This window comes from Eucyclogobius newberryi, unplaced genomic scaffold (genome assembly GCF_026437365.1).
Source record: "Eucyclogobius newberryi isolate DKJ021-1_F unplaced genomic scaffold, fEucNew1.0.hap1 SCAF_19, whole genome shotgun sequence".
NCBI classification, from domain to species: domain Eukaryota; kingdom Metazoa; phylum Chordata; class Actinopteri; order Gobiiformes; family Gobiidae; genus Eucyclogobius; species Eucyclogobius newberryi.
The window spans coordinates 27,974,937-27,996,489 of NW_027315823.1; the positions used below are offsets into that span (position 1 = coordinate 27,974,937).

The 21,553-nt window shown below is 41.0% G+C and overlaps 3 protein-coding genes across 5 annotated transcripts in view; all 3 read right to left on the minus strand.

The window, feature by feature from the left end:
• Nucleotides 1–2,878, minus strand: part of kdm5ba (lysine demethylase 5Ba) — a 28,713-nt gene extending 25,835 nt beyond the window's left edge. For both annotated transcript variants that reach the window (XM_072452562.1, XM_072452561.1), the window contains exon 1: nt 2,671–2,878. In XM_072452562.1, the coding sequence (XP_072308663.1) occupies nt 2,671–2,820 (150 nt within the window). In that variant the 5' untranslated portion in view covers nt 2,821–2,878. The remainder of the gene's footprint in view (nt 1–2,670) is intronic.
• Nucleotides 2,879–6,734: 3,856 nt separating this feature from the next.
• Nucleotides 6,735–8,312, minus strand: rabif (RAB interacting factor). Its single transcript, XM_072452957.1, has 3 exons — nt 8,250–8,312; nt 7,472–7,619; nt 6,735–7,016 (listed from the first exon to the last, which is right to left on the minus strand). The coding sequence occupies exons 2-3, from the start codon at nt 7,613–7,615 to the stop codon at nt 6,771–6,773; spliced, it is 390 nt and encodes a 129-aa protein (XP_072309058.1). The 5' UTR covers nt 7,616–7,619; nt 8,250–8,312; the 3' UTR covers nt 6,735–6,770.
• Nucleotides 8,313–8,753: 441 nt separating this feature from the next.
• Nucleotides 8,754–21,422, minus strand: adipor1a (adiponectin receptor 1a). Of its 2 annotated transcripts, none has more exons than XM_072452566.1 (8): nt 21,332–21,422; nt 19,465–19,650; nt 17,917–18,027; nt 16,337–16,508; nt 15,110–15,296; nt 14,075–14,262; nt 13,636–13,829; nt 8,754–11,833 (listed from the first exon to the last, which is right to left on the minus strand). In XM_072452566.1, the coding sequence occupies exons 2-8, from the start codon at nt 19,591–19,593 to the stop codon at nt 11,705–11,707; spliced, it is 1,110 nt and encodes a 369-aa protein (XP_072308667.1). In that variant the 5' UTR covers nt 19,594–19,650; nt 21,332–21,422; the 3' UTR covers nt 8,754–11,704. The 2 variants fall into 2 exon arrangements, with proteins under 2 accessions (XP_072308667.1, XP_072308668.1); XM_072452567.1 differs by having other exon boundaries at nt 21,275–21,415.
• Between the last annotated feature and the right edge of the window lie 131 nt (nt 21,423–21,553).

Below are 21,553 nucleotides of genomic sequence, written 5' to 3' on the forward strand. Positions count from 1 at the left end.
GTCGACTAATAGTTGACTAGTCGTCGCTGCCCTTGTTAAAAGTGTTGTATTGTTTATGATAAAGCAAGTATTGGACTTGTTTTGTTTTTGTGCGGCAGAAATATTGAACTGGAGGTCACTTCTGGCCTCCAGCTCTTGAGAAGGTTTAAGGCGAGTCCAGTGAGCCTTTTAGATTTGCATGTCGAGTTCCTGCTTGTGATAACAATGTAAAACTCTAGAGAGATGGTACAAGAAAGGCAGCCACTTCCTCTTTTGTCCGAGCAGAGAAACAAGACAAAATGAGGGATGAAGTGAAGGTTTCAGTGTTAAAAATATCCCTAGCAGTAGCAGCAGTAGCAGCAGTAGCAGCAGCAGCAGCAGCAGCAGCAGCAGCAGCAGCAGCAGCAGCAGCAGCAGCAGCAGCAGCAGCAGCAGCAGCAGCAGCAGTAGCACCAGCAGCCCACATTCACACAAAGACCCACTGATTTAAAGATGGCTCCAGGAGAAACAGGACTAGGGATTAAATGCGGCTTAAGGCCACTAGTTTGAACTCTAACCTAAAAACATTTCAGATCTAAAGTCAACACAGGGCACATTTGGGCTTGTATTGTAAATAAATTGTCAGAGCTGGCCGACAACATATGGAATTTGCAGATTAACATTAAACTCACTGAATGACATTTGCTCTGACAAGTAAAAACAACAACAACTTTATAAGAATGCTTTCCTTTTTTCGATTATGAGGCAAACGCAACAATGGCAAAAGACAATGTTGTGCGTCTCCAAGCGTCAAATTTTGTCCCCAATATCACAAGTTGTACAGCAAATTCATATAATACGATGCGTCTTTCATTGTCACTGAATCCTACCCTTAAAAACTTATATTTTACTGCCGGTTTTTCTCCATAACAAAAAAGGTAATCAAGGGACCTATAACAACTTAATAGCCGTATATTGTCAACTGTATCAGCTACTACTACTGCTGCTGCTGCTGCTGCTGCTACACTGAATATTGGACTTTACATTGAGTATTTAACCTTTAAGTGCATTGACAGTAGTGCAAAGGCTTGGATAAGTCACTTGTGCAAGAAGACAACCCCAGTGAGCACAAAACGACAAACATTTACCATTCATCGTGGAATTAAAGCTCTCAAACCGCCTTAATTCCAGCCAGTATTAGAATTACACAGGTTTGAATCGTTTTTTTATTGTGCCATCGAACCTGTAAACGCTCAATCCATTCCAACATCTTTGTGGGCACAACTTAAACAGCCAAACGAAGGATTGACAGTGCGTTTTTCGTGCGTAATGAAGATTAAACACGCGTATTCGGAGCAGGAAGAGGCGCTGGTAAACATTTGTGAGTCGTGTCTTTGTGTAGGACAGGCCTCTGGTGCCAAATCTACACGCAGCTCTCTTCTGTGTGTGTGTGTGTGTGTGTGTGTGCGTGTGCATGCATGTGTGTGGGTGTGTGTCCATTTGTGTGTGTGCGTGCATGTGTGTGTGTACATATATGTGTGTGTGTGCATATGTGTGTGCGTGCATCTGTGTGTGTGTCTATCTGCGTCCACGATCGGACAATGTGGGCCAGCATAGGAGCAAGAACACAACTACTTTTTGCCCAACAAACTAGGCTCGGGGTTGGATTTTTTTTACGCGTCATGTTCCCGAGGTGCGACCAAACAATCGCGCACTTGGGCACACGGATGGTAGCCGTAATAGTAGCGATAACTGCGTGGAATGTCGCACTTTGTGGTTTATTTTAGTCTCATTTGCATGGTGGACACGCCCGTCGCACGGTCCTCCTCCATCGCGACATTTGGAGAATAAGGTCACGTCATGTTAATGGGGCTACGCTCGCTTCACTGGCCGAAGTGAGAAAAAAAAAAACAACAAACGGCGTAAATGTTGACGTGGGGAAACAGGAACTGGCAACACTGTCCACGAAATGCGTTATGAGTGAATAAGACATTAATAATGCGCAAGTTGCTCCAATTTAGTGCGCAATTCTTGTGCGCCAACTCCAGACGCTTGGGGGGGGGGGACAGGACAAAATATACGATTAAAAAGTGCAATTGGCGTCGAAATGTGGCTAAAAGTGACGCGGGCGACGTGAAATGTGAAGTGTCCAGCGAGCTACGGCGGGTTGTCTCCATAAATACCGTTTCGCGGGGCACGTACAGACGGCGCTGTGGCGAACTGCGGCTTAAAAAGGCCCCGACGTGCACGGGCTGCGTTACCTAACACGGACTTAAATCCTCCACGGGCCCGAGTGGAGGATAAAAGTGTTTTAAAGTGAGACGAAAGCGGGGCGAGGAAGTTGACACAAAGAGTTGACCATTTCCGTGCCTAAACAAAATGTTGAACCTGGGAAAGAATGAACTGTAAAAAAACTTGTCATTTTAATAGATTTACGTCTAAATTACAGTGAGTTAGGTGTGTTGTTGTAAATATGCGTGTTTTTTTTTTTCGGTGCCAAACTCGCTGGAACGGCACGGCTGGCTGCGTTCTGGCCGCCGCCGCCGCCGCTCGGAGCACAACAGTGGATCCCAGGCCAAAAGCTTCAGCCGCCGCCATGTTGAAAAACCTGTCTCAAACACCACCAACTTTGCAGCTCCACTGACCACACGGGGAGAGGACAGCGCGCCGCGTCCCGAGCCCCGGCGACGGGCGGCCGCGGCGGTCACGTACCTGCGGCGGTCGGATTTTGCAGATGCCCGTTTTCTCCGCAATGGGCCGTATTTTGTTGATGTACGCGAACGGGTCGGAGAATTCCTCCCAGCTGGGCTCAAAAACGGGGCATTCCGGGGGTGGAATGAACTCGCACGGAGCCTGAGTCATCGTTGCATCTCTGTGAAGGCGCCCGGTCCGAAATGTGTCGCGCTCCCACCGCGTGAAGAGCAGCTGTTCGGTGTTTATTTTGATTCTTTAGTTCATGTCTACTCTCTCCACGCTCTCATTGAACTCAATCGAGTTATCGAGTTGAGAGGGGAGGCGGAGACTGCGCGCGCCGTCCACTTCCGCAAGACAAAGTAGTGCCTCTCGTAAAAGGCCCACGCTTCACAAAGAGTTTATTTATTCTGTCTCAATCGTGTGTATTTTTAAAAACAACCGGTGGTTTACCAGAGTGCTTCTGTTTAGTTTCACACACAAGTCAAACTGTAATGTGACAACAGTGAAAATAAATGTGTGTATGATCTCAAGATAAATTCACATATTCATGGATGTCAAGTTCCTGTTATATAAAACACTTTGGGTACTTTTCACCATTCCAACTATGTAAAATATTTTGTGGAAACGGCCATGTTCTTTCATACTTCTGAAACCCATGAATAAACGTGGCATGTGCTCAAACCGTGTTAAACGACTGTGAATAAAAGTTAGTCTTAAGTAGCAGGAGAATATGTTTTGGATTAAATCTGGGCCCCAAACAAAGAACGGAAAGAACCCCTTGTTTTCACAATCACAAAAGTACATTATACATTATTCAACGTAGAAAATGACCTTATTATTGACAAAGCTATTACAGTCATAATAATAAAGAAACGCAGAAAAAATATCTCGTTGCCGTTTTAGTTTATTTTATGTGTTACGTAACGACGTCAGCGACGCCAACACGCACATTTCAGACTTTATTCAACGTATAAAACATTTACACAAGATAAAACTAAAGTAGCGCTGTTGGTTTGTTTTGTTTGCGCACATTCACGGAAAAAGATCGTCGAGTTCATAATATCGTTCATTGGTCCGTTTTCTATTGTAACTCTTGAGGTGCGCTTCATTCCGACACCTCCTCGTGCCGCGGTGCTTCAATTGCGTGAGTCTGGACCGAGGAGCAACCGTCCGGCTCACAAATCGAACGCACCCGTGAGATCTGTGCGCGGAGGCCGGGACTCCGTTTTTAAATGGTCAGGAGACGCGCTCTGATTGGTCCACAGTCATAAACATTAGATTTTCATTGATTCGCTTCGACTTCGTAGTAGAAATACGGACGGAAATATGAAATAAAAGTGCAAGCTGATTTGAAAACGGATTTACTCAATTGATTTTCTTCATATTTGAGAACAGTGTGTACTTTTTGTCTACCTTTTCAACTGCGTATTAGATGACATCATACCCTCGGACAGACGTCCTGGGATGCGGCCATGCAAGTTAACATAACACTAATATCAGCTTTAACAATTCGACATTTATAATACCGTAAAATGACAGAAAACGCAATATCTTCTATTTCTTCTATTACTCTCTTATCTTCTGTAAAGACTTTATCATAATCATTTAGTACAGAACAGAAGCCTGCAACGTATAAGATCCTATCATTGAAAAAAAACAAAAACTACAAATTATTACATTCAAGCCATTTCCATTGCGCTAATTATGGCTTAGTTTGATGGGATAGAACAGGTGGTAAATATTGATAATTGTTTTACATCTGTGAAGTTGCATTTTCTGAAGTCCCTCTGTTGATGCTAAGGTTAAGGTACACTTTATTGTCCTCTGCGTTCAACCCATCCTTGTAATCAACATGCAACATGCCTCTGAAAGCACAGAGACAATTTACACACAACTGGTGTCCTGGCACAGCGGCAACAACCTGGAGTTCAACGCCCAGAAAACAGTGGAGATGATCGTGGACTTCAGGAAAGTCACAGCCCCCCCTTACCATCAGACTCCCCCCATCACCACCGTGGACTCCCTCCGCTTTCTCGACACCACCATCACCCAGAACCTAAAGTGGGAGCTCACCATCAGCTCCCTCATCAGGAAGGCCCAGCAGAGGATGTACTTCCTGAGGCAGTTGAGGAAAGCCAAGCTGCCAGTGCAGATGATGGTGCAGTTGTACACGACCATCATTGAGTCCATCCTCACCTCCTCCATCACCGTGTGGTACACTGGGGCCACAGCCAGGGACAAACAGAGACTGCAGTGCACTGTGCACTCTGCTGAGAAGGTGATCGGCCGCGGACTTCCATCTCTGCAGGACCTGTACGTCTCCAGGACTCTGGGACGTGCAGGTCGGATCACCCTGAACACGGACTATTAGAGCCACTCCCCTCAGACAGGAGGCTACGGTTCATCCGGACCAGAACCTTCCACCACAAGAACAGTTTCTTTCCCTTTGCTGTTGGACTCATGAACACTTCCTAAACACTTCCACCATAATTTAATCACTCACTGCACTGTTCACTTTATGCACTATATCTGTAAATTCAATTGTAAATTTTGTGTACATTGTAAGCCTATTTCTATTTTTATCCTACAGCAGATGTTTTTATTTTTGACTTATATCGGTTCCTATTTTCTGATTATGAACTAAGCACGATTTTCTGACAGTTTAAACGTCCATTAAACAAAATAAAGGTGTTATATGGTATTATTGTTTGTTAAATTGTCAACTGTTGTGTAATTCAACTGTTGTGTAATTTATATGGATTTTGGCTCTTGTTTACAGTCTGGTTGCTAGGTAACAGTTGTGGAATTACCTCCACCCATGTCATATGCTGCCGCTCATGTTCCAACAGGAAGTACAACTATAAACTTTACAAAAATGGTCAAACTGTTCAGCGAAATCTTAAATATAATCATGTTCTCTACGTGTGGAATGTGTAGTCTAACCTGTCATGTGCACATTTTTGGTATCTTATAATTACAATGTTGCCAGGTTACCAAGATATAGCAGTCGTCCTTAAGTGTAATAGTCCATATGGTTTGATGTATATGACAGAAGAAAGCAAAACTGCGCATATTATGTTTTATTGAGAGACAGGCAAAAGTGGAGAAAATATATATTTTTTAAATAGCCTTGTATATGATTTACGCATGTTTTTTTTGTGGCTTGACTGCAGTGAAAGGGCATTTTTATAAACGGTCAGTAAAAGCATGTGATTTGGAGCAGGCTTTGGAGGACAAAATGTGACTAATTGTGTTAAATTTCAATCACTACGCGTCCGCCTTGTTTCATAGCCAGGAAATCAACGATGAAAACCATTTTAATCGTTTTAAATAAGATTAAATGAAAGAATGTTCTGGGCTTCTGGGCTGGACTAGACACTTTCCTTCACGGAATACTTTAAATTGGAATATTAACTGGAGCATTTTGTCGAGAGCATGTATCATTTATTGGCGACTTCTGCTTAAATACATTCACAAGCAAAAACAACAACCTCAGGACTTGGACGCAAAATAACTGAAACATGATATAAAGCACTGGTGTGGGCTCCAGGGCCTCCATACGTCTAAAGGATAAAAAACAAATAATTAGAAGAGGCAGGGAAAGGCGCAAAGACATAAACGCTTCCTTCCATTTTTTCTTACTTTTCTTCTTGTTCACACTGATTTTGACAAGGAAAATTGCGCAAAAAAAGGCAGAAGTGGCGTAGACATAAATGAAAATGTTATACTAATTCTGTATAAAGTAAATGCACCACAGACACAAGGGCCGGGTGATTTCGATCAGTTTTTGCACGTGGCTAAAGGTGCCGTTCAGTAAAACATGTGAGGAGCAGTTAGCGATTAGCACGGCCATTAACAACAATAAAAAGGCATCTGTCCCCAAGATTTTGTACAAGTCAGATGTTCAGACGAAGAGTCACAAAGGTCAAAAGACACACAATTAACAGCCATCCATCCTAACTTTCACCCACTACGAGCCGCTGGCGCTAAATATTTGTTATATAATCAGAGTTTTTGCGTGAAAACAATAAAGAGCATCATATAAGTCCACAGAGAGATGCATAGTCAAACTGGTTTAGAAAAAAAAAAAAAATTAGTTCCTTGTTGTTTACGCAGAGTTATTCGTGGCTGACCCGCTCCAGGGCGATGTAGTAGCTCTTCTTGTCGTCCAGACAGTGCCAGCCGATGGGTCCGATCTCACAGTCCGCACAGACCAGGTACTTGATGCGCCCCACGTCGTTTGTGAAGCCCACGTTTTCGAAATCGAACATGTCGTGGACCAGCCAGAACGACGTCAGCGTGTCCCCGTCCGAGCCGTCAGAGGCGAACGTGCCGGACTTTTTACGCATCGACGGGAGGAACAGCTGTGTTGAGAAGGAGGAGGAAGACGAGGGGGAAGAAGACAAGGAGGGGAAGAGGAGGACGAGGGGAAGGAAGAGGAGGACGAGGAAAAAGACAAGAAGGAAGAGGAGGACAAGGAGGAGGAGGACGAGGAGGGGAAGAGAAGGAAGAAGAGGAGGATTTAGTTTTGGCCTCAAAACGGTGCGGCACATTTTAGCTTTTTCTTGATGACAACAAAAACAAAATGAATCAAGTTATACATTCTTGTCATTTTGCCCACTCCTAGTCTATATCTTTTCTCATGAAAACTATTTGTTCTAGTCTTCGTTCCCTCAATCTCCATAGTGACAGATGCGTGGATGTACATTTTGAACATTTCAACAATAAGTTCCAGGTTGAATAATTGATGTTGATGTTATTTTCTCCCAATGATCATAACAGCCCAACTCCAAAGACTCCTGACCTCTACTCCTCTCACCTCTTTCTCTGTGAACTGTGCCATCCCGGGACACAGCACTTTGGAGCGGCAGCGTTGGCACAAAACAGCCTTTATGTTCTTCCCCTCCTCGGACACAAGCTCGGACCGCTCCGGGCTTTCTTTAGGCTGCTCACTGGCATCCATTTTACTGTGAAAACAAGCACAAAGATTCAGTAATGACATGTAATGAGTGCAAGTACTTTAATTTCATTAGATGGGAATTCAAAAGGGATGCGACTTTATTCAGCAAATGAGAAAGCAGAGCAGCAAGCACAAATATATAAATCTATAAAACCTATACAAATGAGTAAATTAATCAACATAATACAAGAGGACATTGATTCATATATAAATGTATTTTTTTTCTGTAAACATCAAGGCACACATGAATGTAATTTTATTGAGAAGTACAGAGATAGTACAATTAATTATTGAGAGCAATCGAAATTTGGCACATTTTTGGCAAATTTGACCCTAAAACCTACTAGATACCAGCACTTTCGCTTACAACAAAAAAAATATCTCTGTATTTTACAAAAACGAACTTGATTATCATCAGTATGACCACATATGATAAAGTCAGCATAACACATGTTCTACAGACTTTGGGATTGTAAACAATAAGCTTCAGAGAACGCAGGGCCTTCAGAGAACGCAGACTTGAAATAACAGACCCGTTCTCCAGCCGTGACTACAACAGCGTTATAAGCACGAATAGGAGCAGGAAAATACCGCGAGACAGATTGAACACGTTATCAAATATAAAGTATAAACTTACCTTAATAATGAGCGCGGTGAACCAGTGAAAAGGCTAAATATATAAGGTGCATTGAGGAAAAAACATGGGAAAACCGCTGCAACAAGCGACGAATGAGATTGCAACACAAAACCAGTCCGGTCAGAAACAAGAGATAAAGTTAAGTTCCGGGTTCATTAGTTGCAATGGCACCGCTAGAGGGCAGCAGATTATGCCAGTTTATGCGAATTAAGCAGTTATATAAAATGTATTTTTTTTCCATCAGTCCGGTCAGAAACAAGAGATGCAACTTAAGATAAGACTAAAATAAACGTTAAAATATATACCATAATTTTAAAATACTGATCATCGCAAAGCATTTGCATTAAGTGGATGTAAATAAACAAGAAGCAAAAGGAAATGTATGGATAAAATAAAATCACAGAAAGACACTAAAATAATTTGGAAGTACAATTGTTCCAAAGTGATATTTTATCAATCTGGAATAGTTACAGGTAAAGGATTATCAATAAATGACCACAGAAACACATGTGGAAAAGATTTATTACAATATTTTCCAAGATTACCATTAATAAATATTCAGGTTCACATTTCAGAGAAATGTATGAATTATTACCTACATGGAACAGTACACAAAGAATAATACACATGTTTTAGTAATAAAGCTCAAATCTAGAAAAAGGATTTTTTTTTTTTTAAACAGCAGTTGATACAACCTAAGACTGGAGTTTAGGAAATGATTGAGTTGAAAGTTATGGAGAAAAAGAAGGATCTGAGGCTCGTCTTACGTGTCGGCCATTTTGTTAAAAACATTTCCATCGGCCTAAGGCACAGGAAGAATAAAAGTCCAGGTTTAAAAAGCGCACGGTGCGTTGGATATTTACACCTGTGTCTACATCTCTAGCACTAAACCAAATTTTCACAAAGCCACAACCAACGGATTGGGTCAGACCTGTACATTGTGCAAAGCTCAGGAACTATTCTACAAATTAATCATGATAATTTTTTTTACACACAGAACTCAATTAACCTGAAGTGAGCTGCTACTTTACAGAGTACGACTTGCAGTATGGTAGTTCCTTAGCTGAATCATTTTTGACAATTTGAGAGAAACAGCAAATGAAACTTACGCAACTTCAGCATACGTTATAAAATTGCTTATTACAAAGGTTTTCAATGGATTTTTCAATCAAATGCTCTCAAATGATTTCCCATTCGCATAATTAGTAATATGATTGAGGAAGAAAACGTGGAGCTAGAGATTGTGCCATTTGTCCAGCAGTTACAAGATTTTGAAAACACTAGGGCTTGAAGACATCTACTTGTTTATTTGACCAATAACTTCAAGTTTTGGAAAGTCGTTCGATGGAGGGTTATGCTACTTTTCTTTCTTTGATTAAAATAGTAACAGAATAAACAACAGAATGCAGAGGAACATAAGGGGTGTTGTGTACAGGACATGGAGGTTCCAGCAGCAGCGTGAGTGGATTTGAGTAATGTATGTGTTTTGAATGTAAAGGTGTTTCTAAAACCAGGGCTCGACATTCACCTTTTCTTGCTTCAGTTTTTGACAATTAGGGTTTTACCTGGCTACAATGAAGGTATATAATGGCAGGGTGTAATGCGTTGTGTGTATAATTTGCAATATTATATACGCTTTGGGCCAGGAACGGTTCAATATGGATTTTTAAGCCAATAAAGGCTGCAACAAACGACTATTTCAGCCGTCGACTAGTCAAGCAGTGATTCTAGACAGAAGATTTACAAATTAAGTGCAACATTGCTAAATTCTTTATACTTATTTAAAAAGGTCTTTTTGCATGTTTTAGAATGTGTATTGTCCAAAAAAAAACGCATGATCAAAATACAACTATGATTATATTATATCGTCGACTAGTCACGATTACTCCATTAATTTGTCTTGTTGCGGTGTCAGATAACATTGGTATCTGAAAATATTGGTTAAGATTTTAAAATCCAGAGCAAGGCCCACAAATTTATGTTCAGTTATAGTCAAGTTCACAAATAAATATCGGACTGGGAAACCTCTCCGATATCACCAAACTTATATCAGAACCAATGAAACACCCGTCCCAAGCTAGTACGCTGAACGTTGTTTAATTCCTTGTCGGGACACAGATACATTTGTCGTTTTTGTGTGTTAATTATGGCTTAGATCGTAGTAAAATGTACAGCAGAGGTCAAGTAACAGATTTCAAGTGGCCAAAGTGGAACGTGGGACTGATCGTAGCCAAAAAATGTCTATCTACCAGCCTTTGGCTTAAAGGTGCACTTCGTAACCTTTCTGCTGGAGTCGTCCACTTGCTCATCTCCACGGAGATGACAAAAAATTGCCTTCAGTCTAGCATTGTTGCGGTTCAATACTCACAACAATGAAAACAGGAAACAACATGATTTTTTTCATGATCGGTTCTTTTGCTTTGTTTTTATAGATTTATTGAATTATATATTTTCTCTTTTTTCTCCTTAATATCATTATTGTCATGACAACACTGGAAAAAATGACAATCTTAGATAATATAAGAGATCAATAAGTGCTTGAATGTTGCATTTATATTGATTAGTGTATATTTTGACTGCATTTACAATAGAACAAGCATCAAAGGTCTTGTTTCTCCTAAACGAGCCCTCGTGTCATCTTTGGGTCTTGATGATCCACAGGCGTTTGTAGTAGACGCTTTCCCTAACATTTTGTGTTCGTTTTATGTTTAAAACATAAATAGTACAAAAAGAAAAAGTGTTTTTAACCTGCGTACTATCTTCGAGGGTAGCACAAGGGATACAAATCTTCCTTGAAATTAGTTTCCAAAAAATGCTACTGCATCACTCAAATCTAGTCCACATTTACTCAAATCTAGAAAAATGTTTTGGTTTTCTAGCAATAAGTAATAATTTAAGGTTGAAGTGTTAAAAAGGACTATTAAATACATTTTGTCATTATGATTATCATATCATTATACATTTTAAACTAAAATGTATTAATCATTCCATGTTTGCTACAATTTCTTGTATTTAATTATTTCTTAGCAGAGCTCCCAGGGATAAATGTGTGTCATCTATATTTGAGATGATAATAAAAATATACTTCAAACATCTGTGATTGGTTAAATGCTAGATAAATACAAAAAAACATAAAGACAAATTTAATGCCATACTGTCGAACATCTCCATGGAGACAAGCGAGCGGCCGGCCCTGCGCCTGAAAAGTCCAACAGTGCACTTTAATGTCAAGCCCTGATGTATACGACAGTGTTCTCGCTGAGCGGTTTTAGCATGGCGGGCCGCCATGCGTTGGCTGGTCACCGCCATGCCCAAAAGATACCGCCAGGTATTAAGATCACCGTGAAAAGTACTACGACGCTGGTTTGTCCCACCGCCATCCTTCAACCTCAACCCAGCGAGAACACTGTATGATGTCATGAAATGGTTTGTATGTGGTGTGAGGTCACAGTCGCTCAGAGTAAAGTATCGTCCGTGCATCCGCCCTCGAGGCCATAACGAAACTCCTGGAGGTTGGAGACGCCGTAGAAGTGGACGAACGCCGCCGCCACGACCAGGACATGGAAAATCTGATGCGAGTGGAACTGCAATGAGAAAGAACAGAGAGAGGTTGAGGTGAGCGAGCGGCGGCGTGGAAGGACAAGTATCAGAAACGACCAAAACCAGTCGTGGGCCCAAAACCAGTCGTGGGCCCATAACCAGTCGTGGGCCCATAACCAGTCGTGGGCCCATAACCAGTCGTGGGCCCATAACCAGTCGTGGGCCCATAACCAGTCGTGGGCCCATAACCAGTCGTGGGCCCATAACCAGTCGTGGGCCCATAACCAGTCGTGGGCCCATAACCAGTCGTGGGCCCATAACCAGTCGTGGGCCCATAACCAGTCGTGGGCCCATAACCAGTCGTGGGCCCATAACCAGTCGTGGGCCCAAAACCAGTCGTGGGACCAAAACCAGTCGTGGGACCAAAACCAGTCGTGGACGTCTAGGGTTGTCAAGATCGTCAGGTTAAATTGATAATGGTAGATATTCAGGTCACAATATCAATTTCAGAAGCGAAATTAAGTCTTTTGAATTAAATCTATCGTCCAACAAAATAGACCAAAATTTTTATAACTTTTATTGGGCGTTTTGGTCCAATTTAACTTATTTTTATCTTTTCATACGGTTACATTTGGTAAAGCCGGTCACAAACTTGAGGAATACCAAGAATAATCATGAATAATCATTAAATCTGTTTTTTTCTCACAATAGTGGTAATAAAATCTACATACATAATCTAATTAGTGTCTAGCTTCTACTGCAGTGAGACCTAAAAATGTAGGATGGACCAGACGTGCACGTTGCCGTTCACATCTCCACAACCAAAACCTAATTTCAGTTAAAACACCGGGCTTAGCTTCAGTCCCTTAGCATGGATTAGCATCTGCCTTTTGATGACCCTAAACTCGTGTCCCGGGCCCTGGCTTGTCCTGCGAGAGTGAGGTAAAATGAGGGTTAACGCATGAATGACCGAATCTCCCACCTCACTTGGAATGCCCCGAAACAATTATCCATTTGCTTGTTCTGCGTCACTGGTTGGGGTCTAATGTTTCATGGGTTTTGCCCGAAACGGTTCACTGCGGTCGTGATATTGGGCTGTATGAATCTGAAATAATTAAAATTCTTATAATAACTCACATCTGCACACAAACGAACGCCACAGATATTGTTTTATTCAAATTGACAATATTGACGTAGGATTGAAATATGAGCGCAATAGTGTGCCACTGGGAGGGATGGACCAAGAGACATTCAGCAAAGAGTCGAGGGACCAACACATGACGTCCTGTAGTCATTTATTAATCAGTCTATATGGGTCTTATTCCACCAAATGTTTCATTAGTCGACCCAATATTTGATTTTGATCAGGATTCAAAAGGGTTTATGTGGACAACAGCTTTTAGCTTTTACCATGTAGGGCAACAAATAATGATTATCGATTATTTATATATAATCATTTCATATAGCTTGATTTTTTAAAATACATTTTATCCAAATAAAGATTGAAATGTGGTGACTGAAGGCTTCTAGATAGAGAATACCGTATTTTTCGGACTATAAGTTTCCATAGTTTAGGCCGGGGTGCGACTTATACTTACACTTATACTCCGGAGCGTCATTTTTACACTTGCAATCGCATTTCATACTCCAGTGCAACATTTATAAGTTTTATTTCTTCCCCATTATGCCTTTTTTGGCTGATGCAACTTATACTTCGACTAGGTGCGACTCATCATGACTTCATTTTGATTTTATAACGGCAGTGTCTGTAATTAATGTGTCATGTACAGTGAAAATAATGAGCTGGACCTCTTTTTTCAGTAGAAACCAGAGACTGAAAACTCACCCAGATGTCACACTTTCCTGGGAAGAACCTCTCCGGGATCCTGGCCGCGTACAAACCGGCTCCAGTGATGTACATCGCCCCCATCAGGTAGAACCAGCCCATCTGCCCCACCGTGGTCGCTTTGACGAACCCCTCCTCGATGGTGAAGTGCATTGTGGGTACGATCCCACTGAGACCCAGACCCATGAACACTCCTGTGGATGGTCAGGATTTAGTTTTAGATTTAATCATTTAAACAAAACAAAAAAACAAAAAAAAGGGGACAGAGCATTTTTTTTCTGAACATGTGTATTGAGCCTGTTCACACGAGAAATGAAAAACAAACCAAAGAAATAAAATTCAATCCACTAAGTGCAATTACTGACAGATTTTTAGACCCGAGATGAAACTTTAAGGACCCAATCCCCGGCTTCTCTGGGCATGGAAACCCCCCCCGTACCTGCTCTGGTCGGGCGGTGGCGCGGCGTGGAGAAGCGGTCCCACTGCGCCACGACGATGGCCGCGATGCCGAGGACGCAGACAACGGTGAGGTAGATGAGGCGCGGCTGAGGCGAGCAGTAGAACGAGTAGTACAGCCACGGCACGAACGAGCCCATGATCAGGAGAGCGATGCCCGAGTAGTCCAGTCTACGCACAAGAGGGATATTAGTGACCGCTCACAACAGAGCCAAGTCTAAAGAAAGGCGCAGTCTCCAATATAGTAGAGCTACAACTATAGATTATTTTAGTGGTCGACAAGTCAAATTATTATTTCTATAGAAAATTTTTACTTTTTAGAGACATTTTTAACCAAATAAAGGTTGAAATCTGGTGATTGAAAGAGTCTACATAGAGAATATTTACAAATTAAGGGTATAATTAAGGACAATTTGACATCTTTAAGTTTTGATTGAATAATTCGGGTGTCTTTGCTACACATGGTCTTTTCATCTGTGATTTAGAGTCGGTATAATCCAGATAACTCTTTTCAATCACAGCAACAGCTTTCCCTTAAAGAAACGAGAACCCAATTAATTTCATCACCGTTGTATAATCATGAAAGTGAAGTCTTTGGAGGAGGATAATCATTCTGAAGCACAGGCCAAAGCTTTTGAACAATAGATTATAAGGCTACACCGATCCTTTTCATCTAGAAAAGATATCCCTAAGGCCAAAAAGAAATTGCAGAGTTTATTTGCAAAAACAGAGTAGTAATTCAAGGCTAGAAGTTTACTCTTTGTATAGCAATGTTTTCAAATGCCAAACATACTTTAGTGTGCTTGAAATATTATGCCATCAGTCCTTGAGAAAATCCAATCATTTTAAATCAATGAAACCAGTAGAAGAAAGTTAACAAATAACAACAACAGTTGGACAATTTTTCTAAATGGAGATCTCTGTATTTCAGGGGCTGCAACTCGGCACAGAATGGAATGAAAAAGTCAGCCCCTGCAGCAGTGTTAAACTTGTGCGGGCCCGTTTTGCTGGTCCTTACTTGGAGAAAGTGCGCGAGACCTTCTCCGAGTGGCAGTAGACGGTGTGGAACAGCCAGGAGAAGCTGAGGCAGAGCACAGCGCCCAAGAAGAACATCCCAAAGACCACCTTCTCCTGCAGAGGGGCCATGAAGTACATGTTGGGCCGCAGCATGGTGAGCGTGCCCAGGCAGATGAACAGGATCAGACCTGAGGGGAGAGAGGGAGTGGGAAAAGAGGAGAGATAAAATATATGTAGACAGAGAAAGAGGGAGGGAGAGAGAGAGAAAAGAGATAGACAGAGAAAGAGGGAGGGAGAGAGAAAAGAGATGAGAAAGAAAAGGCAAGAGAAAGGAAAGCGATTAGATTGATAAGAGAAAAAGAGAGGGAGGAAAAATATGAGGTAAAAGAAAGATGCGAGTGATAAGTTAAGAGAAAACGGGAAAAGAGAGAAGAGATGAAAAAGGAAGGATAAGAGATGAGAACGAGCGGATGAGAGAAAGAGAAAAGAAAGCAATTAGATGAGAAAAAAAAAGATGAGAAAATAGACGAGGGAAATGAAAGAGGGAAAAGAGATGAGATGAATGATGAGATAAGAGAAAAAAAGAGGGAAGGGGTGAGGAAGAGGGAGAAAGAGAGAAATAGGTGTCTTTAATGACTTTTACCATGTCAGAATATGAAATCGCAGCCTCCGTACACGTGCTCAAGTGTAATGTGCACTAAACTCATCACAACACTGACACTGAGCACCGTGTTCAGCCTGTCATACCTAACAGATGAGACCAGGGCTGAACGATTAATTGCATTTGCGATTAAATCGCGATGTGATCGTATGCGATTAGAATGTGGTCATGTGGAAGAATGTGGGCGCTAGCCCCGGCGGCAGCTAACGCGGAGCCAGCCCCGGCGGCAGCTAGCGCTACCCGGAAGAAGGACCAAAAACACACACAACCCGCATGGGGTTTCGGCCAATCACAGAAGCAGTACACGTGCTTTCGTCACCGTGAGAATCTCTGTCATTCTGACAGCATGTATAAAAATGTAAAATGTGGGGAAGAATATTTTACACTAAATGTATCTAATATTGTGTTGGTCTTATTTAAGTAATTCATTACGTTTTCTTAGGGGGGGGGGAAAGAGGATACAATTAAAAAAAAAAAAAAGTTGCACATTAAATCGCAATCGCAATATTGGGGGGCCAAATCGTTCAGCCCTAGATGAGACTCAGCACCATGTTCAGCCTGTCATACCTAACAGATGAGTCCATATGTTCCCGGTCTCGGTGTGGATCCTGAAGATGCTCCCGAAACAGGCTCTGAACGAGGGCATGGGAGGCCTGTGTCCGTGCAGCAGGTAGTCGTTGTCCTTCAGCCACTCGGGCAGGACGTGGAAGGGGATGACTCGCCAGCGCCCCTCCCAAACCTGCACAAAAGCCAGACCGGACTTAGCAGCACTTCTCTGTGAGCTAACGCAGAAGTTGTACAGTGGAACATTTCGGGCAAAGCAATAACATCAACACAAGTATTTAGTCACCGATCAGAAAGTTACAAAGTGGACCTTTAAAATGCACTGAAAAGTAGACCTGGGTAATACTTTACTTTTAATTTGATTCTAGTTAACCATCAATTTATTACGAATTCATTTAAAACAGCAGCCTCAAATCAAGGTTATTTCCTTATCGTAAACTCCTCTTGTAAATAGAATTGTTAACCCTTAGCAGTGACTTTTTGAGTTTTAGATTTCAGATCGTGTGACAAACTCCTGCAACATTCATGCCTCACCGACAGACTGGAATATGTAACACAACCTGAAGGGCAGGAAAATGTCAAGATTTTTTCCCCTGATAACTTGAGAAATCCCTCACTTAAATACAAGAAACAATAGTAAATCTACAATTGACCAAATGAGGGTTTGTTACGTCGCTGAGTTTTCCACAGATTTCTACGAAGACTTGGAAGGCAGAATCATTTACGGGACTTTTTGAAGTAAAAATTTAACTTTCCCCTTAACTTTCACTTTCAGCACTGTTCTTTTGAACCGACTACTTACTTTTTATATAATTTTTATTAATTGAAATTGCAAGTTGAATATGTAAATTATCAAATTGTACAGACTGCAATTATTAAAGCAATTTATTATTCTTTTTGAACAAAATATTCTGACTTTTCATGAAAACAAAGTTAACTACAGTTGATTTAGAGCTTTGTTCTTTAAAAGTTCCTATTTCAGCGATCTAAAATGTTAATGCTATAGAATCTCTTTAAAATGTGCACTGAACGGAATCTTGATTTTATTACAAATTGTGAACCTAATCTATTGAATTTTCCTTGGGAAAATAAAAGTACATCTAATCAAAAAGCTTGTCAGAAAAAAATGCCATTACATATATTTGCAGAATTAGAGGATTGTTTTAGACCTTCATGTGGAATAACAAGTCGGGCTACGTAACTGTTGAAAGTGCAACACGCGTTAGAACAGGTTTCAAGATGAACACCATTTTTACACCCTTCTCGTTATGTAAATGCACTTCAAAATGTGTGGCAGGGATCTATTGTTGCCTGGCAATTCACAAGTCAAAGCGCAAATCCAGTCGACAACAATGGGACAGAAAATAAATGATACTGCTTGCGTGGTCTTCAGTGTCCATTTAAAAGGCAATTCTTCCTATGATGTCATACATGTTCCTATTGTTGGAAATAAATCATATTTCAGATTTTACAATTACTAACATAATAGACAAAGCGACTAAACCCACGTAGACGTTCATGGAATCAATATCAAAACGAGAGGATCAAAGAGAAGAAAAACCCAACCCTGCCGCGGCGCTCACCTTGTGCACAAACTCCTCCATCTTCTCCATGGCGTGATGAGCCTGAAGAGGTAAAGTCAGCACATCGCCGACATCGTCATCGTCCTCCACGTCCCCGAGAATGGCCGCATCCTTCAACAAAAACACAGTGAGAACCAGGCACAATTCAGGTGGTTTTATCCAAGGGGTGGAAGTCGGACATCAACTTAATAAAACCCCAACGTGCACAAGGCAGCGTACGTCTTTAGTACCACGACAGTGCTGTATCAAAGTATCAAAGTAAAAATTCTACAGATATAGAAAAATATGGGTTACATTTTTGGAAACTTTTTTTAAAAATGGCTGTTTTAATGCCTATAGTTTTTCTGCAGCAGAAAATGTATATAGATAGAATGTATTAATATTCAGATTATACATCAATATCTGTATTCAATTTAAAATGTACCCAGCTCCATTCCTGCACAATTCTGTAAAACTGATTGTTTAAAGGTTGAAAGGAGGATTTTTTTGCGGATTTGAGAAATCAGCAAATGTTGGACCGTTTTAAAAATGCGCATCCGCTACATCTCAACTGCGTTTGTTTATTAGCGTGACCGGATCGCATCTCTTGTCTCCGCAGATTTCCATCTCCTCTGAGCAGCTCAAACAGTCTCTCTATCGTCCCTCAGACAGTTTTGTACTTTGCGGTCTGAAGCGTGGAGCTACGCTGAAGGAACTTGCTGCTAGCTTCGCTAAACACACACCGGCATATCAACCACGCATGCGCAGCCAGGGGAACAAGCCAGAACGAGCGTGCAGGTGTGCACTAGCGTGCAGGGAATGATTGACATGTGGGAGAACTAATCAGCTGTCAGCATGCCACGGGGAAATGGAACTCTGGTCGCCAAAAATCCTCTATTCAACCATTAAACGGATAATAATTTCTTCAAATAAGTCACAAGGTGGTAGTTGTCAAATGGTAGCGTATTTATGTAAAACTTTAAATTACACTTAGACATTTGACCTCCACAAGTGTAGTTAAAGAATCTTTAAAATGTAAAACTGTTTTTATAAATAATTTATGTGCAGTCATGATTTTGCCCCAGGTCACCATCGTAAAAGAGGTCTAGACCCGAGTGGGTTTTTATCTGGTTTTAAATAAAGGTTAATAAATAAATCCGCTTTTGATTTGGTTTGAGAGAAGATATTTAGGGAGATCTTTCACCTCCAAAATCATGAACTATTTTAGTTTGTGTTGAACAAAATATTGTCAAAGTTTCAAGGCTGTATTTTGGCTGTATTCGAGTTAGACAAAAAAAAACACCCAATGGCAGTAACTCCTAATCTCCAACAGAAAAGTTTAGTATATGTATTTTGAATTATCCAAATTGCAATTAGTATACTTTTCTAACAAAAACAGGACACAGTGAAGCCATTAGACACCGTCACCACGTACTATGGGTGTAATCAATGTGGTTCAGGAGTAATCAGTGAATGCACTTGTGAGGCAGAATATTGATTCATTTTACAGGCAAAGAATCACATTGAAATATCTATATTTCTCTCTCGCCCCCGTCGCTCCCTGCACACCTCTGAGACTCCGCCCGTGGCCCCGCCTTCCTTCAGCAGTGGCCCCAGCTCCATGAGCTCCACGTCCTGATCCCGGTCCTCACAGATCTGGCAGTCTGCATCACTCGCAGACCCGTTACGTCCGGACATAAGGAGACTGTCTGCGGCCACTCAGTGTCTGTGGTGCAGACCAAGGACAATTCACGCCTGAGGAAACAAAACCACTCAAAGGATTCATCTGAGCAAAGGTCGGAATCAGGGCTTGACATGAACATGAGTCCAACAGTGGTCAAGTATATTTTTGGACTAGTAAGGCGCTCACAAGTAGTAATAATAGAGGAAAATATAATAAATACATTACAAATGTTACATGTATTAAGATGAATAATTCTACTTTTCTTTAATACATTTGAGGAGGAAGTGTCAAACTAAATGTTCTTCCCTGTAAATAGATGTTAAAAATGTCAGAAGTCAGATCGAGAAGAACAAAGCACACAACAATCGCTCAATAATACTTCTACTTGCACCAACGTTTATGAGCTTTTGGGTAAGGATGAGATCGCAGATACAAGCGGTCAAATACTTTAGAGAAGAGGAGCTCAGAGTAGAGCCGCTGTTGGAGGATGTTCAGGGACCTTAATTATATTTCCTTCTACTTTTAATTATGACACAACAACATAGGGCAGCACAATATTTTATAATAGAATCTAAATGTCAATATGGGTTGGTGAAATTTAGATAGAAACAAAATATATGGGCTTTTTATAGAAAAAATATTGTGACTGTAGTTTAGATCTCTACACACAAGTAAAATATAATTGTGTATTTATGCAAAAAAAAAATGTATTATGTAAAAAAAAAAAAAATTGCAAGCAAGTCCATCCACTTTAACTAAAACATAAAATATAATCCCTAAATTCAAACTAAACCCTTTGGAGTACAAACACACGTCTGGACTCTATGAGGTGAAGGTTTCCACAAATTTACTCTACTAATTATAAGTGGTAACACAAGCCATACACAAACACAAATCAGACTTCTGTTCCCATGTGGATTACATTTTCGTAAATATAAAAGAGGACAGACCGACAGACAGGTGAGTGAACATTTGTTGGGTTTTGAACATTTCAATTTAATAGCTGAAGCCAACTCACTAAAAATAAGATTTAGGGAATTGTAATGAAGTAAAAAAAAAAAAAAAACAGTGCACGTATAGAAAACAATCCATATAAAAAAGTTATTGGAGTACAAACGGGTTCATCCCAGAATAACTGATCTGACAGGAAAAGCGACATTTACACATCAAGAGCATTATAGACGCGCTAATGTCAAAATGTCATTGTTCTAAGACAAAAACACGTCTGACAACAACCAATCGGATCATATTAACCAAGCTATGATTTCGCTTTGTACCGATGCATCTTTTCACAGAGTGTATTTTTAGACAGAATCACGATCTTTGAGACAGGTTTCTCTCAATCAAAGCGGTTAAACCAGTGATGACACACGCACGCGCTATTTTCAGCAAAAAACACACACACACACACACACACACACATACATACATACACACACACACACACAATAGCACGACAAATATGAACAGAAACGGACAAGCACTACGTTTCTGCTCAAATATCTCGTCTTGTTACAAACCTACGCGCGGCACAACGAAATAAAACCACGCAACGTGACATTTAACAGATCGCGCATACATATACTGCTAGCATAACCAAGCTAACGCAGAGCTACCAAATCCGCGGCAGTGTTTTTTGATCGTCTTTGGGCTGATTTAAGGAGAAAAGTGACGGGAAAAGACAGCACCGCGTACCTTATTCTGGAGAGCAGTCTGGGACCTGTGTGTGACGGAGAGACAGGGTTGAATTACCTGACAAAAGGTGCGCTCTGCCTCTGGAGGTAAATTATTTATCGACGAGAAACACAAGCTACACCGGAAGCGGACGTGTCCTCGGTAAAAAAGCTTTTGGTTGCGTCAAAATAAAAGGACGCAACAGACTAATTTCATAACAACAAAAATGCACATTACAAGACAATAGAAATGTAAAAGTGCACTATATAAGTTTTCTGGTGGGTGGTTCACTTCCTGATT